At 36.1% G+C, this 19,479-nt stretch overlaps 1 protein-coding gene across 1 annotated transcript in view; it reads right to left on the reverse strand.

Moving 5' to 3' along the window:
* The window catches only part of LOC134528907 (protein sidekick-2-like), a 495,973-nt gene that overhangs the window by 251,814 nt on the left and 224,680 nt on the right, over positions 1-19,479 (reverse strand). The window contains exon 4 of the mRNA XM_063362572.1: positions 11,930-12,111. Coding sequence (XP_063218642.1) covers positions 11,930-12,111 — 182 coding nt within the window. The remainder of the gene's footprint in view (positions 1-11,929; positions 12,112-19,479) is intronic.

Below are 19,479 nucleotides of genomic sequence, written 5' to 3' on the forward strand. Positions count from 1 at the left end.
TTTCTGCAAAGGAAAAATTTTCCGTTTCCAAGGTGTAACGGGATTGATGGTAGATTTTGTCTGGAGAATATTTGACACAGGAGAGGGTATTAACATTTATTGGGATACAAACAAATTTCTTAAAATTTTTTGTTGAAAAAAATTAACAACGTATTCGATCACAATGTGCAATGTTGAAGAAAAACCTGAAAAACCTGGGATAGCACTGTAACTTCAATACTGGGCATCGTCATATACATATAACATTATGTACATACAAGCGTGGTGAATATGTGTCAAAAATCGTGGATAATGGCATAGCAGTCCCAACTAAGTGAAACTATAATAGTTGGCCGCTGACAGAAGGGGTAACTAAACACACCGTTAATATAACTGCAGAGTTATCTTGATCTTGTTCATGCACCTGAGGTTACAAATAATACTAGATACAGTAAAGAAAATAATCATCCTTCAGACATCAGAAAAATAGTAAAATGCTACAATTGCAAACTTCAAGGCCACATTTAATGTAACACAATCCACATTCACAGTTACAACTACATTAAGTGTGTAAACAGGAACACACACCAAAATAATGCCGAACTAGTAATTATGTTACATGTTACACATGTGGGCAGAAGGGCCATAAAAATTCCATTGATTGTATTCAAAACAGAACGAACAAAGTTGGCGTGCAGAGAAAGGGCTGTCATTATTTATAGTTCAGGCGGCGACAAGCTTGTAAGAAACTATCTCGATATTTATCTAAACAATGCTTTTAAATTGTACCAATGCAACGAGTAGTTTTGTCAGCCAGCAATTTGTAAGTTCATTAGTTACAAAAAAAATCATAAAAGTAAAACCCAAAGTCTTCCTGGATTTAAAATTTCAATGGCAACTGGAAATACACTTCAGGTCTGCACTCAAATACTGTTGCACTATAAAATATATCGATATTATTGGACGGCAAGCTTCTTGATCGTGCTTAATTTGATCAACAACATTTTTTAGGGTTGGTACATGTTGTCTCGTACTTTACTGTTGCTCTATAAATGAAAAGTTTTGCATGGAAATTTTCCCCAAGCCACGGGTAGAGACAATTTTACAATATTTAGGCAACATAAATATTAAACTACATAAAACTCGAATGCAGCCATTTACCACTGTGTCCTAATACCTAACAACATTAAGTATACTGGGTTCATAATGCCGCGAGGCCAATAAAAATGGAATAGAATACCATTTGAAGTTAATTTTCGGGCATAAAATGAAGTCGCGTATTTTGAGGGAAATGTTTGAGGATCTCTAATACCATTTTGAAGTCATCTTTCTTGCACAATATTTGTGTCTTTTCCGAGACATTTGATGAACATTTACAACATGTGAGCAATGTGTTAAATCGCATCCGGGAACCCAGTTTTATGGCAATACAACATAAGATCCACTGGGTGAATCAAGAAATCACATTCTTGGATTTTTTTTTTTCTGACATCCATCGATAATGAACCTCGAGAAAATTTCAACCTTCGTGAATTTTACAGTTCCCAAAAAAATAAATTTATTTATGCATTATTTGAGGCTACTGGTGGTACTTTTCACAATTAATAATAGTTAAGGCATTACATTGAGCCCCCTTAAACATGCTTAAGAAAAAAGTGACTCATTTAGTTGCGGTGCTAAAAATCCAAATTGTTTGATAGACTGAGACTGGTATTACTAAGTGCAATAAACCATTTGCCCACAAACGAAATAGTTTTCATACTTAAAAACTGAAGGAAGCAGGCTGAGCTGAACTGGAATCGCACGTTAACTTCACGCTACTGCAAGACCGAAATACCGTCGTTACAAAGTCATAGTGGGTGTACTTTATCATTTATTCCAGGCAGACCTTTTTGAAATGTTAAATCATATTTTAAATCAATATACGTTGACACTCATTGGCGTGTATAGCAAGTTTTCTTCAGACAGACTTTGAAATCAAAGAAACCGAAGAATGATGTAAACCAGGCCATGGCAGACATTTTGTGCGAAGGGAGCATTTTTTTGCAACTACAAACATAAATCTGCAAAGAAACCTACAATGCGACTTTCAGAGAGTTTATAAAGAAATATAGCATCAAATGCTGCTCTTTATTTAGTAATGTCAAACCTTTTGTAGACGATAGTTTTAACAGAACTTTGCGCACTCTGCGATGTGGTAACAAGTCCATGACTAATGGAACATGTGTTTTATATATCTTGCTTAGTTTTAAAGTTAGTAAAAGTTCACCATACATTCTACCACGAAAATTATACTAAAATACATAAAGGACAATAGCCTGTATTAGATTGTGATTCCCAACATGCAGAAGAAAAATCTATGTAATTTCATAGCTAACGTTGATGTCAATGTGTGGATCTCCAAGCAGAAAGGTATATTCGAGAAAGGTTTCACTGTTAATTAGAGTCCGAAAATTTTATGTGACCTACGTTCTTGAATCGGAGCCTAAAACCTACTACCTCGAAGATTTGCATCACAAGCCTATTCACCTTAGCTTCTGTGACGAACAGATCCAGCCTACGAAGTATTCCAAAATGTACTTGGTGGAGAATGTTCTTAAACGAAGAAATGTATGATTCATGTCAAATGGTGGGGTTTCCAGTCTCACTTTAATACGTGGGTAGCATGTTAGTAGTGTAGGATAGCCGGTCAGGCGCCAGGCGCCAGGCGCTGGTGCCAGTGCCGAATCAATGACCTATTGCTTTGACGTCACGGCGGCCATATTGGATGAGCTTAACCTTGACCTTTGACCTTCAAAATTTGCCAACATTTGTCAAAATTTGCCCAAAACCTTCAAAATTCGCCAAAATGTCCAGTTTAAAAAAACTTACAAAAAAATTGTTAACTCAAAAATTTCTCTTTTTTCGAGGGAAAAATTCTCGTTTGCTTCCTAAAAAATTCAAAAATTAGGATTTCGAAAAACCTCAAAAGACTTTTGCCTTAGAAACAACACAAAATCCTAAAGGAGGCTTAAGGATCCATGTCTAAAGCCTCCGATAAGCCTCTGACGTCATCTAGGATTATGACATCACCGTTAAAATTTCCGTTACGGCCACCATCCTATAAATATTTATTTATTATCCAATTATAATAAAAAATTCTTAAATTAAATAAATTTAATTAATTAAAATTTAATAAAATATTACTTAAAAACCACCGTTGCTAATATCGTTACGGTCGTCATCTTAGATTCTATAAATGTTACATGTGTTTACACCTGCCATCTTGGTTGAGTATGATGTCATCGCTACACTTTTTGTTACGACTGCCATATTGGATTATAGATCGTTGCACTTTTCGTTACGGCTGCCATCTTGAAAAACCATAATTTTTATGATAGAAATTTGGAAAAAATTTCCAAAATTGTAATAAAATGTTATTAATCAAATTTTAATAAAATACTATTTAAAAATGCACACTCACCTTGATGTCCTCGGTTCGAACCCGGTAATAGAAAAACTAATAAATAATGTCGATAGATTCTTCCTCCACGGAAGCCACCTGAACACTGACTCCCACCACCACCAATACCAAGGTATATATCATTAGCTGGTATGACGTCACATATGTTATATTGTTTTCGTCTGCTGGAGGCCTCCATCTTTTTTTCGGCTCCTAGAGTGTGGCCCAATCATGTTAGTTTAATTTTTACCTGCTAGAGTGCAGAAATAATTTATTATTACTGTGGCACCCGCCATCATGACATTTGGGCACCATCTTGGTAATTTGTAATTATTTAGCTAGAAATTAGGCAACAATTCCAAAAATTCATTAAATAAATTTGCAATTAATATACTTATTGATTCGACCGATTCCTGTCCTTGGTTCGACCCCTTGACGATAGAAAAAATAATAATTTTATGTAAAAATAATAATGTCAATAAATCATGTTCAAAATTCTTATAGAGGCTTAAAATCTTCTTCTACCAGCCTCCAGTAAGCCATTATGACCCCCATCTTCGAAATTTGTATTTATTGGCCTAGAAATTCGGAAAAAATTCCCAAAATTCACTGAAAAAATCACTCATTTATTTGCATAATGCATCGATGGGGTTTGATTCTCGGTCAGTGACAAGTGTAACTAAATATTAAATAAATTTTATATTCTGTTTTCCATTAACATTCGCTAGTTTTTCGATACTTAGAATAACTGTAAAACGTTCATGTACAAAACCGTACATACATATAGACCAAGCGCCTTCAGACCACGTGACCGGGTCATGAACAATGTCAGACATATAGACCAGTCTTTTCCGAACCGCGTGACCTTCTTCGACGTCAGGTAATTATATTCAATTAAACCAACGTAACATATTTTACGCTTACAAGAAGACCAAGAATCCCTGAAAAATGATTTATCAAGACAAAGAGGTTTTGAACTAGTAAACATTCAGAGATACTACAGATTAGAATACGTGCATTTAACAAAACGCCACATATTCAAGAAAAGAACACAGAACATACAGTACACATACTACACACTGGAAATGGAAAGAACACACAGTACACACAGTACACACAGGAAACGGAATGTACACACAGTAAACACAGGAAGCGGCATGAACAAACAGTACACACAGGAAACGGAATTATCACACAGTACCCACAGTACACACAGGAAACGGAATGAACACACAGTACACACAGAAAACGGAACGAACACACAGCACACCGGAAATGGAATTAATATTTTATTAAAATTTAATTAATTAAATTTTTTTATAAATATTAATTTTTTTCATTAAAATCAGATAATAAATCAAGATTTTCAAGATGGCGGACTTGACGTCATACTAGCTGGCGATATATATACCTTGACATATGTGGTGGTAGGTCAGTCGGTCGGCGGCTTCCATGGTGAAAGGATAGGTTGCTATTTTTATTATTTTTTTTTTTTTGCTTTCGTCTGGTTCGAAACTAGGACTCCGAGCTCCATGTCGTAGGTTTAATTTTTTTTAAATAATTTATTACTAAAATTGAATGAATTAATTTTTTTATGATTTTTAAAATTTTGTTATTAAAATCGGATAATAAATAATGATTTTCATGATGGCGCCCGTAACGGAAATTGCAACGGTGACGTCATATTCCATGATGACGTTAGAGACTTATCGGAGGCTGTAGACATGGATGCTTAAGCCTCTATATGGACATTTCTAGCCGCTTGTATTTTTAAGGACTAAAAACTCTAAATTTTCCCTTGAAACGGGAACTTTTCCCTCGCAAACGGGAATTTTTTATTTATTTTGAGTCATTTTTGAGGAATTTTGAGGTGTTTTTTTGTCCAAAATGGCCGCCGTGACGTCACACTCCAAAATGTGGTTCGGCTCATCGGCTCAAACCCTTAAACCCTGGCGCCGGTCCGTCATTTACATAATACTCCTGTGCAATATAGTATTCTTGTGACAAAATCGTATTCCTGTGACGAGACATTATCCCTGTGATGAGATAATATCCCTGTTATTACATCGTACCCCTCCGATGAAATCTTATCATACCAAATTCAGTTGTTCTTCCTGTTTTGATTGTTCTTCCAAATGTGATTACTTTTTGTCAAATTAATGTCCAGTGTGTGTATCGTGTTTCTTTTGCGTGACCTGTGAGTGTTCTCTGTTTCCATTGTGTACTGTGAGTCCATTGCATGTCCTGTGTGTGTACTGTGTGTTTATAACGTGTTCATTGTATGTCCTGTGTTTGTACGGTGTGTCAAGTGTATGTGCTGTGTGTCAAGTGTGTACGGTTGTCCATTGCGTTTCCATCGTGTGCCCTGTGTGTGTACTGTATGTCCATTGTGTCCTGTGTGAGGATTGTGTGTTTGTAGAATGTTTATTCCGTGTCAATTGTGTAAATTGTGGGTTCATTGAGTTTTCATTGTGTTTACTGTGTGTCTATTGCGTGTCCTGTGTGTGTATTTTGTGTACATTTATTTTGTCAATTGTACTTCCATTTTCGCTTCCTATTCATTGATAGTGTTACCGATAAAATTTTTTGCTTCCTTTTTGACGTGGCAACGTCTAATAAATCGATGAACGCCGGCTGCACGCACAAAAAAGTGTCCCGTTACGCACATTTTTCCGTTACGCTGTGTCCCGTTGCGCTCATTGTTCCGTTACGCTGTGTCCCGTTACGCTCATTGTACGCTTGCGCCGCACCGACAGAAGTGAAAACTTAAAACTTTGTTTATAAATGTGTAATATGAAATAATTTCAACGTCAAATGTACGTAAGAAAATGAATCTGATTACTAGTATAATTTCAAGTATTTATTCTTTTATTATTAAAATAAAAAAGTAGCATCTTTCGGCGAGTGCAGGAATAATAGGTTATGTTACAATTGACTAAAATGTATGGTGATTCATATAATTGATGATAGATATTTGATTACAGTTTATTTATATGAAAACTTGTTCATAATTGCATTTAAACTTTATAGCTAAACGCCAGTTTTTAAAATTAATTACAAGTCATCTACACGTGCAATGTTTGGTCAACTGTTTATAAAGTGAAGTGAAAAGTTAATGTGGTTTTTATTGCTTATTACAACAACAATTTCGGCAATGAAGGTTAATTATTCTTGTATTTTAAAAATCTGATTACTAGTATAATTTCAAGTATTTATTCTTTTATTATTAAAATAAAAATTATTCAATTTTATTCATAAAAATATGCAATCATTTCATCAATGTTTTGTTATGACGTCACGTTAAACTATCGTCCGTAAACCGACTTTACAGACAACCAATTTTTTAATGTGTATCGATAAGTCTGTAGTCGGGAACCTTGTAGTTCGGAGATGCCTGATTTAAACGCCTGACATTGAACACGGCATGTTAAATATATTGGTAGAGTATTGTCGAACATTATTTTTCGCTCGCAGACGCTTGTCCTATACATATGATTTTGTAAATTAACTGTTTAAAATTGTCGCTGATTATCGTCGAAAATCAGCTATTGGCTACTGGCTGGATGTTTCTGACAACCTACTGGATGCGCCTGGCTACATAAGTGTTGTGGCTGGCCACTAACTGGACGTGACGTGATAGCCTTTCCGTGCGTATCTGGCCAACTGACAGATATGCATGGTCACCGACTGGGCGTACATTGCCACCAACTTGACGTGTTAGCTTGACCAACCGACTGGATATACCTGGTCACCGACTGGAGGTGGCTGGTTAATCGACTGTCATGTGGAGATGCCCTGAACATACATGTTCAGGCGGGCATGCGTGGTTTTGCCTAAAGGCGTTTTGCCTAATTTTAGGCAAAACTCCGTGTAGCAAAACGCCGTTAGGCAAAATGCCTTTAAGCAAATCGCCTTTAGGCAAATAGCCGTTAGGCAATTTGACGTTAGGCAAAACGCCTTTAGGCGAAATGACTTTAGGCAAATCGCCGTAATGAATTCATGTTTAGGCAAACCGCTTTTAGGCAAATCGCCTGTTACTCGTTCAGGCATGTAAAAGACTCGCTTCGCCTTCTAAGAAGGCTGTAGGCATTGAGAAACGGTTGTAATTTATTTTTCTTGTAATAATAGAATTTCAGTAATTAATTGTTTATTTGTAATATTGTTGTTTTATTACTGGAACCGGTATTCTTTGTGTTATTTTTAATTAAGTAATATATACTTTTCATCGAGTAAGGATCTAACCAAGGACGGATATAAATCGAATCAATCATTATTTTAACAAGATATTTTTTTATGAATTTTTACTTTTTCCCGAATTTCTAGCTCAATAATTACGGATTTTTAAGAGAGTGGCAAAGATGTCTGACAAGAGGGCGGTCGTTCTGGCAATAAATTATTCCTGCACTCTAATGGGTAAAATTTAAACTAACATGGTGGCAGTGCCAATGGTCTCTTAAAGACGAAAAATAATTTTTGATCCAAGATGGCGGACTTGACACCATACTGTTTGGCCTTTATATAACTTTAGCATTTGTGGTGGGAGGTCATTTTACTGGGTGGCTCCCGTGGAGAAAGGTACCTACACAATTTTTTATTTTTTTTTTTTGCTTTCGTCATGTTTAAATCGAGGAATCCTTGCCGAAAGTGTGTTTTTTAAATAAATTTGTATTATAATTTTATTTATTATTTTTTTTTATGAATTTTATAATTTTCCTGATATTCTAGTTTCATAATTATGGATTTGCAAAATGACTGGCCTAACGAAAATTAAAACGATGGGGTTTGGAGAGTTCGATTCCAAGATGGCGGGGGTGACGTAAGTAAATATTTATTAAAATTTTATATGAATATTCATTTAGAATTTTTAAAAAATTTTATTCATAAGTTACATGTTTACTCTCACAGCGAATTGAACTGAGGACTGAGATAGTTTTGATTACTAAACATTTTAAGTAAGAATTTTTTTATAATTTTTGGATTTTTTGGGGGGAATATTTTTGGTTGAAAATAAAAGATTAGATACAATTTGATCGTCAAGGTCAAGGTCATGCATGACCTTTGATGGGACATCTGAGGATTTTTGCCACTCTCCGAGGAATATTTCCCCTCTATGAGGAATATTACGCTTCTCCGAGGAATTATGCCCCTCTCCGATGAATTTTGGACTATCCAGACCAGATGTTTTGGGAAACATTTATAAAGGAAAATGTTTCCTAAAAAAGTCAATTTTCCCCTCTAAATAGAGAAATTACTAGGAATTTTGAGGAATTTTTAGTTAATATGACCGCCGTGACGTCAGAGTGGTCGGTCATTGACGCCATCCCCAATCCTCGCACCGGCACCAAGCGCAGGAACCCCATTACTATAGAACTTGTGCAGAATGAGGGTTTTAACCAAGACTGCAATCGATGAAGTCAATCGAATTATTAAAAGTAATTTTTAATATTTTCTAACATACCTGCTCGATCATTTCGGTTGATAATTTTGAATTTCAAATGACAATTAATATGGCCTACAAGATGTTGACTGCAATGATACCAACAAACTGATGATTAACACTAGTGGACTCTAGCGGGTAACATTTGAAGCAAGATGGTGACCTATACTATTGTACTCTAGTAAACGAAAAACAGTCCAAGATGGTTGCCAATTTGGCTCCCATGGCTACATAATAGTAAGAACAATATGTGATTTGATATAAGTAGAAGTGGTAGTAGTAGTGGGGTCAGTCAGCTTGTGTGCATCGTGTAGGAAGTATATGTTGTAATTTTTTACAGGCACTTCCATTGGGGATCGAACATAGTATTTTCAAAGTCCATAGTGTGAGAGTTATTTAATGAAATATTAAATACAAAATTTTAATATAAAATTATATTTAATATTTACTAAAGAGCCCTCACTTTGATTGGAACTGGGAAATATAAAGATCATAATTTGTGAAATAAAATTATTAAATAATTTGTAAATATTTATAGAATTTTTAAAATCGGTGTTTAAATTAGTCTCGGGGCGAGATTAAATGTCACCAGTGGCCAAGGTCGTGTCCTAGAGGCCTGAATTTTTAATTTTGGGTAATACTTAGCCTCTTGTGGGAAATTTCATGCATCCAAACCTTTTGGAGAGTAAAACTGGAAATTGTCTTTTTAACTGGGAACATTTCTTTTAAAATAGTAATTTTGGGTGATTTTTGGGGACTTTTGAAGATAAAAGACACAGGAATCCAAGATCGTGGGCAGGCCCACACCGCATCCTACGCCTACGCCAAAGTATACATAAGCATACTACTAAAAAAATTGGATGACGTTAAACTTTAAAATATTACATATGATATTTAAAAAAAAATTCTTAGAGAAGGAAATAATGATTTCGAACTATTGTGTAATATAATGTAAACCAAATAAACCATCGTTAAGCAAATTAATAGTTATATTAAAATTAAATATTGATGCATTAACATTTGTTAAAAGAATTTGTTGTCAAAATCTAGAATGAATTTTTCGATTGTTATGGTATCGTGTCTATTGCGCTACCGAATATTCACATAACTTAAAAGTTTCCTTAAATTTTTTTAAGGAAAACGAATAAATTATTACTCCATGTTAGTTAAACGACCTTTTGGGCATTTCAATATGGAAAGTAACGACGGACGAATATAAGTCTAATTTCGCGTCCCTATTTTTATTGGAGGAGTATAACCTACTACATTTTGGAACGGATAGTCATGTTATCAGGTAACCTGAGTTTCGATTAATTTTTTTTTAATCAGATAGGTCACCCATCCACAGTTTGAGGACGGAGTTTGTCGCTTCTGAATTGGTGTGCAGCCGCGAACGTCCGGACAGGCCCTTTATCAGGACGGACGCAGATTCGGATTTGAGAGTGTGAAAGAAAATCATTGTGTTTTGTGTATACAAAAGGACGTGTTGGCCGAGGGGCTCTTTTGTGCTACACTAATGAAAAGCTGGGAAAGCCGCTTGCACGGGATAGGAGATAAGCTTCTGTCATTGAGGCAGATGGCCGCCATCGTGTACAGCACGCATTAAAAGTTTAGGACCATTAGTAAATTTTTGTCAAATACTCTCGTGAAATTAAATTGTAGTGAATCCCATGCAATAAATGTTTATGTTCTTACTGACGAAACAAATATTATTTAGTTTTGAACTCATTATGATAATTTACAATTCGCCAATTTTTTAAATAGAAATATTCGATAGCATGGTAATGGTACATTGTATTTTGTGTTCATATTTAATGGCATACTAGTTTACACAATAGTTGACGCTATAGTTTTGATGAAATAATTGTAAAGTTTTAAATATAAACGCCATTAATTTAATTACATATTTTTGTAAAGCTTTTAAATAAAGTAATTAAGTATTACGGTACTGTTCTGGTTTCAATAGTTTATACACACAAATACTTGGTTTGACCATAATAACATATTAAAAACATGTTACATTTTTTTTCCCGTTTGTTGAAGCCAAGGGAAATAATTTGAAAAAATTGCTAAATGAAACTTAAATTTGGTACGAATGGTAAATGATTGCATTTACGCAATATTAAGTAAACTGCTATTTCATAGAATTGGAATTTTGGTAAAAGATAAATAAAGTGTACTTTTTAATTTTTTTCAATAGGAATCTTAATGGTAAATATGATGCCAAATTATGCGGCTGCGATGTAAGTGTAAAATGTTTTTTCGGAAGGCTTTGTGAAGATAGCTGCATAAATGACATTTTGCTCCTTATTCCATAACTGCGTCCATAATGTAATGAATTATGCTGAAGGGTAAATGATATCTTTAAATATTCAAATTTTACCTTCGTTATGGTAGAAAACAAACATCAGGAGATATACAAAGGCCATGACATAGTGCGTATTGCCAGTATTATTTCAGTTGCAATCATCCCCAAAAATTAATTCAGTAATAAACAGCAATTACTTTATAAGGAAAACTATTTGTAGCTGTCAGCCACTATTGACTTCAGGCATGCCAATGCATCATATAATATGTTATAACGCAGTTAAACTTTGAATATAAAATTATAGAAAAATAACGACTTAAAATTGGATGAAATAAAGGTGGCGTATTTTGGTTTCTATCTCTACTCTTAACGTATCATCATAATCGTTGTAATCATATAAATGAAAGTTTGGTGAGATGTAAATGAAGAATTCATGGAATGAGTGGGTGGAACTTCCGCAATGTTTCACTTTTGCGAAAAAATCCGGGACTCGAACCGGGATCGTCTTGGAAGGAGGCTAGTGATCAGACCATTTTTTTTTAAGGTTTTCCATTGATATGTTTTTTTTTTTACCAAAGAGCAAATTATGACTTTTTTCATCAGATTAACGTATTAGTTAGTTTTTTTTCGTTTTACAGTTTACTCGCTGGGTGTTAATAGTCGTGACTTGGCCAGACGAATACAAATGCGCATCCATGGCTTACCCGGGAACCGAACCCAGAAGCCCCGGCAGCGCAAACCGCGGAGGCCGCAAGGGACTCACCTTCGCGCAGCGTGACCATGTAGTAGGACTCCTTGCTGGCGCGGCTCGGGCCCATGGCGTTCACCGCCAGCACGCGGAAGCTGTACACAGTGTAGGGCAGCAGGCCGCCCACTTGATGGCTCGTCTCGTTCGCTTCCGTCACGATGGCGTTCTTTTGGTCCCAGTCGCCTTCCTCCCCGACCCTGCGCACACAGGTCCGCGCTCTTCAACATTCTCTCCAACTCAACACGAGGCCACTGGAACCATGTTTATCTACAGATACGCATTGAATTTTTTTTTCAGAATTCGTACTCTTGAAGAATGATCTTTGTATACTAGCATAGACCTCAAATAATGCTTTACTTCACGGTAACCAATCATTTTTTCCAACCACGAGAAGGTTTTTCATGTATACAAGGAAAGACATCTCATTAGTACAAAGATCAAGTTTTCTGGAAGTACGAAGAACAGTTTATTGGTCATGAAGGTCTGTTTTCAACCATTCGCTATTCCAATTGCAAAGAGCTATCAAAAACCCATCACATCCCTTAAAATTATATCGTAATAGCTGCCCGACCCGGCTTCGCACGGCTATACTAATGGAAAAAAATTAAGCCACCTCCCATTTACAGTAATGGTAAATAAAAAAAATTCAGTGTAAATTTATTACAATGTTGTATAATGTACCCGAGAGAAAATGAATAGCACCGATGGTTTCCCGACTCTTGCACGCAACGTACAACTAATGTACCCGTACTTCGCTACGGCAGTCTACAGGCAGATCACTCTTGCACCGCCCATTATACATGCCCCTCCTTGTGGGTACGCCACTGCCGCGTGATGCCCGTTGCCATGGAGACGCAGAAGGCATGAACAATGCAAAATCCTGTTCTGATGCAGACAAAGTACCCACTGTTGCCTGGTCTTAACCACCCATGGGATCTAATTTTCGGAAAATGTCATCCTGCGTAACATAAGGAACATTACTGTGAAGTTTCAAGTCTGTAAAATATATATACTTGAAAAAAAGGCAATAAAAACAAATTAAACACAGAGAGATGAAAAAAACAACAATAGTTTAGGTTTGCGATTTAAAGTGATAAAAAGTATTTAAATACTAATTGAACTCTTATGAGGGTACTGATTGCTTCGTTGTTAATATCACACGGGTGTTTTTTACTTGTATGGGAAAATTAAGAATGATAAGGCATCTAGTGCGTGGCAACAATGTTAATAGGCAATAGGAAATGAACTTCTAGCGCCTGCGGCATTGTCAACACACACTTCGTACGTGTACTGCATGTTGTATCTAACCCCCTCCAACGCATTTGATTCTAAATTGGACTTTTAGTAAGGATCCCTAATGTTATTGATAATATAATATAGCCTATAGCCTTCCTCGATAAATGTACTATCCAACACTGAAAGAATTTTTCAAATCGGATCAGTGGCTCCTGAGATTAGCGCGTTCAAACAAACAAACAAACAAACTCTTCAGCATTATAATATTAGTATAGATTTAAATGCTGGTATTGTAAATTCCTTTTAATCATTCAAAGGAAAATAATATTTTTTTTTACTCTTGCAGATGTAATTATGTACGTATAATTTTATTCAAGCACCCTGTGCCAAATTAAGAAGAAATTTCTACTGACTGAAGGAACCACACATTCCAAAAATTAAGCTCATATTCCGCTTAACTAAACGCACACATGTAATAATATTAATATTTTATATGTTAAAACTAAACAATGATCATACAATCAATAACTGCCACTTCATTATAGTTGTCAAAAAAACTGAGATTTGACTGAAATGTCGATTGCAAGCACAGAACTGTTTCTGTCGATCGCATGCACAGAACTGTTTACGTTGATCGTGAGCAGAAAACTCTGGTATAAAAAGTTATTTTGAAGATTTGCTATTTATTACTTGAAGAACTATAAAACATCTTAACCACGAACCTGTAAATATCAACAACTAAAAGATTATTTGTAAATGAGAACTGTGTGAAGGCAAAGAACGTTATAGACAGTTTCGTCCAGAAATAGTTGTTGTGTGAGAATCGATACTTTTGATAACAAGAACTGGTATTTCGCTAATAAAATGCACATATCGCGATATCTAGCAGCAGCAAAAGGGTTTAAGTAACAGTATTTTATTTACTCGCTAGATCGGGAGATCTTTGCTTTCGTACAGTTGACTATTATATTCTCTTCTTTTCAAAAAAACAGGCTATCAGATACCCAGAAACGTAATAAAACATTTATTGTTTCATAACCATTGTATATATCGATTATCGTAAATACCATACATTTATAATAGCAGCACGAAACAAACTGAAATTTTAAACTGTTAGAAACGGCTCCAATAAAACCCTGGCTTTGGACCTGAATTTCATATATTACCAATCTGATATTTAAATAATGGTTCCAATTTAAAACTATCAGTAAATATCTGCTATTAGTCTCAGTAAATAATATGGATCTCTGTTCGATGTCTGCCACTGAATCGGAAGGACACAGGTGTAAGTTTGGTAGCAAGAAATTGATCATGAGAAAGATTGATTGTGTTAAAAATCCGCTACATGAATGTTGTGTTCGTTGTAGCAAGTCGTTTACGCGATGAGAGAGCTTAAAAAGACACGACAGAACTTGTAACGCCAAGCCTGCTTACAAGCTAGAGGACCACGATGGAACTATTTTTCTAAAGCAGAGTGTTCTGCATTACGACAAATATTTCCTTGTCTTGTACGAGATTATGTTCATCGCTCTACCGATCTCGACAAAGAACTTAAATTGATGGACGTTGATGATTTATGGAAGAATGAAGACAATGGAAGTATTCTTAACATGAAAAGTGAGAATACATTTGCGCCGTATTAAAGTAAAACCTTCGTACTTTGTAAAAATGATGGACTTTTAAAAATGAAGCTTGAAAACTTTGAAGAATCTAGGAAGTCAACAATTTCGATCTCTTACAGTAATCTGGGTGAAGACGCTGACTTTTACGACGATGGCGACAGCGACTCTGAGGTTGGTGAAAAAACCGAAGTCTGTGATGAAGCACCTAAAGGTAGCAAGAACGAAAGGTGTGATGATGCCCTGAGACCGAAACGATGGAAACAGCATGATAAAATAAATAATTCTGATTAAGCTTATAACTAAGACTGGGAAGATAGTAATCTTAAAAATATTAATAACAGACATTCCAGGAAGATGACGATAACAGAAGAGATTGCAAATATGCGATACGAAGATTTTAACATATTGGTAAATCGCCTGAGACTGTTGGGGACATATTTGCGTAGAGGAAACTACTAGCATATCGAAGAATTAGCATCCATACTCAAAGAACTGAGGGAAGCTGGTTACATGCAATAATCACTTGTTTAACTTTCATGAGTATAATATTGAAAAAAGAAATCCATTTTTTAGATTTAAAAATGTACTGTTTTATTCCTTGAAATCAGATTTCTAAGACTGAGATCTCGTAAAACAGCTTTTTTTATTGTGCTTCCAAATCTGCTTTGTTTTTTATTCTGCTTCCTTTTAGATGACAGTGCTTCCTTTTTATTGATTGTGCTTCCAAATGCGCTTGCTTTTCGTTGATTGTGCTTCCAAATGTGCTTCCTTTTTGTTAATTGTGCTTCCTTTTCGTTGATTGAAGTAGTGTATAATAGGGGATCCGGGCACAGGCTCCAGGCGGAGGATTGCTCTGACGTCACGGCGGCCATCTTATGACCTTGACCTTTACCTTGACATTCAAAATATGTATGTCCAAATTTGCCCCAAAATTCGCCAAAATTTCCAGTATTTTTTTAAAAATTCCGCCAAAAATTCTCAAAAAAATTGATCATCCAAAAATTAGGAATTCGAAAAACCTCAAAAGAAGCCTTAGAAAGAATGCAAAATTCTAAAAGCGGCTAGAAATTCCTAAGAGCAAGCCGCTCTAAGCTGTCGAGGTCATGACCTTCAAAATTAGAATTCCATGACAACCATTTGGAATTATGACATAACCGTTGCACTTTTCGTTACGGCCCCCATCTTGAAAACATTTATTCATTTTCCATTTTTTATGAAAAAAATTTAAAATTTATAAAAAAATTAATTCATAAAATTTTAGTAAAGCATTATTTAAAAAACGCACTTATGTCATGTAGCTCGGAGTCCTCTGTTCAAACCTGGTGAGGGAAACAAAATAAAAAATTGAAGCCATCGGCAGATTGATCTACCCCCACTTATGTCAATGTATATATATCGTCAGCTAGTATGATGTAATGTCCGCTATCTTAAAAATCCGTTATTTTAATGCTATAAATGCGGAAATATTTTTAAAAACATTCTAAAAAATTAATTAATCAAATTATAATAAGAATAATTAAAAAAACGCACTAACGACATGAAGCTCGGAGTCCTCGATTCGAACCCAGCGAGAGCTAAAATATAAAAAATGGTGACCGATCCTTCCTCCACGGAAGCCGCCGGCAGACTGACCTCCCACCACTTATGTCAAGGTATATTTATCGCCAGCTAGTATGACGTAATGTCCGCCATCCTGTTTTCGTCTGCTGGAGGCCACCATCTTGTTTTCGTATGCTAGAGCATGATACCACCATGCTAGTTTAAGTTTTAGCTGCTAGAGTGCAGTAATCATTTATTATTACTGAGACAACTGACATCTTGACATATGGGTGCCATTTTGGAAAGTCGTAATTATTCAGCTAGAAATTCGGGAAAAATTCCAAAATTTATTAAATAAATTTTTAATTAATATACTTATTGATTAAATCAGTTACTATCCTCCGTTCGATCCCTGGGCGATGCAAACAGTTTTAATTTTATGTAAAAATAACAATTTCAATAAATCATGTTCGAAGTCATAAAAGAAGCTTAGTTTCCTAGCCAACCAACATCCTAAGAGTCGTTATGTCCGTCATATTGAAAATTCGTAATAATTAACCTAGAAATTCAGAAAAAATTAAAAAATTCAAAAAATAATTTATTAATTAACGGACTAATTAAATCGATTAAGGTCCTTGGTTCGATCCCTGGGCGAAACATAAAAAAACTTTAATTAAAAATACCACAAATGTTACAGTTTCGAGAAATAAAACCCCTTATGTTCTTTTACAAAATACAGTTCATTACATAATTTATATTCTACTATAGGATCACTTGCGAAGGTTAGCAATCTTATAAACATTTAGGCCTGCATAGGCGTAAAATGATTAATCCTTAGCTCCAATCGGTTTATACTACACAGAGACCAGCCAGAACCTTTACTGATATGGTCCTCCTTTTCTTGACAGAGTTTCTGGACACCATGTTTAACCGTTTGCTTCACATCGTCAGAACCGTAAATAACTGCAGCCGATATCTTGAATGCGCACTTCTTTGTCATCGAACGGATATGGCTTTCCATATATGCTGTCCAACCACAATTTATATTTTAATGGACCGTTTGTTGCTAAGTCATTAGTAAGTTGATTTATTATGTCCTGTCTGATATCATCAAGAAAAGTACAAATGTCCTTCGGCTCACTTAACGTATTTAGATAATAGTAGTCTTTCAATGTTCCACGAAATGCAGACTGTGCCAAGTAGAAGCCATTATTATTCACATGTAAAGCACCGAACATAGTCTTGGGTTTAGTTTCATGTCCAGACGTCAAAGTAATCGATAGCTGCTGATCTGTTTTTTTGGCTGTAGGCTTACGAGTCTCCAATCTACAGCGAGGAGTCGAAATTTCTGAAGGTAGTTCAACAGTTGACACACGGACTTCACCTTTACATTTTTTCGCATGTCGTCGCAAACTGTCAATAAATGTTAACCAAACATGACACTCATCGCAGCGAAACTTTATACGAGAAGGATTCTTCTTGCATTTACTCCGTTCATGTCTTCGTGCTACATGGGAAAATGCGAACGACCTATCGCAGTAGCTGCAAAGGTACCGTGATGATGAAGACGAGCCTTTCAGACCCGATCCAAATACTGACGTTGCTGTAGTTGTGCCAATTCTCGACATACTATTTTAAACATCAATGCATCGTTGTTGCAGCGAAACCCGTACCTTCTGCCGCACAGCACGATCTTTGCATGTCTTCATGTGCGTTTTCATATTATCTTTTCTGGCAAAATGCTTATGACATTTCTCACAGCCAAACATTTTGCGAGGAGGATTCTTAGCATATTCTCTCTTCCCGTGTCAACGAGCATTGCTGCTGTTTGAGAAAATCTTGTCGCAGTAACGACACCGATGTTTGTTAGTTGTTGACGAATCACCAACCATTGTAGTCTCCATCGAGGGCGAAACATCTTTCATAGTGGTTTCCTGTGCAGCCAGCGCTGAAGTCAATAAGCTCGCTTCTGATAACGGTACAAAGACTATTGAAGTCTTCTCTAGTGTTGACGGCGACGTTGCCAATGGGATCTGCAAAGCCATCGTCGCTGACGTCGATGGTACAACCTCCATCGAGTTCGACGTTAAAGACCGTATAGATGCCATCGAGTTCGCAAGAACAGGTAATTACGCAACTTATGCACCTGATGACACAAACTAGGTGATCCTTACTCCGTCGACGACAGTAACAACCTAAAAGTCCCGCAATTTTTTTTTTCAGGCTACACACCCTTCACGCTGAAGTCAGTCTCGCACAACCAAAGTGATTGCGAGCCCTCCTACCCGTCTGAGGACTCGCTTATATACCCACAACCGTCAGAATAATATGCTAGTCAAAACAATTTACATTAATACACGAGTCAGAACATTATATAAAAAAGAAGCTCTCGCAAAAAAGGTAGCAAATTTGATAGCAAATTCGACAAAATAATTGAACACCCAATGCACGCGCTTAACACGCAATGATTACGCAAAGTTCACGCAAGGTACACGCAATACAAGCAATTGACACGCAATGTACACGCAATGACTATGCATCGTTCACGCAGGTCAAGCATTTAATGAAAAGGACATTTGGTCGAAATACTACAAAATTTAAGCGCATTTAACGAAAAGGAGGTGCATTTTTATGTACATTCAACTTAGTAGGATGCGATCATCAATGTTAAGTTAGGATATAATGCCACCAACAGTCATTTGACTCCAACAGTGTTTTGGCTCCAACAATCAATGACGTCAAATGTATTTGACTCCAAATAGTCTTAGGCCTAGCCGCTTTTTAACTACAAGACTAGGAGTCTACGAAGATACGAGACTACAGGACTACTTGATTACATGAGTACTTGACTACGAAGCTACAAGTCTACAAGGCTCCAATTGCTGCATATGTCTTTGGCTAAATTTTCTCTTTGGCTCCAACTGCTCCAGCAGCATTATGTTATACGATTACAAGGCTACTTCGTTACGTAGCTACAAGTCTACGAGGCTCCAAGACATCATGACTACTCGACTACGAGTTTACAAGGTTATGAGACTACTTGACAACGAGTCTACCAGGTTACGATAATGCAAGGCTACAGAACTACGAAGCTTCCAAAACACAAGGTTACATGATTGCGAGGCTACAGGACTATGAAGTATCCAGGACACAAGGCTACATGGCTAC

Source organism: Bacillus rossius, chromosome 2, assembly GCF_032445375.1.
Source record: "Bacillus rossius redtenbacheri isolate Brsri chromosome 2, Brsri_v3, whole genome shotgun sequence".
NCBI lineage: Eukaryota > Metazoa > Arthropoda > Insecta > Phasmatodea > Bacillidae > Bacillus > Bacillus rossius.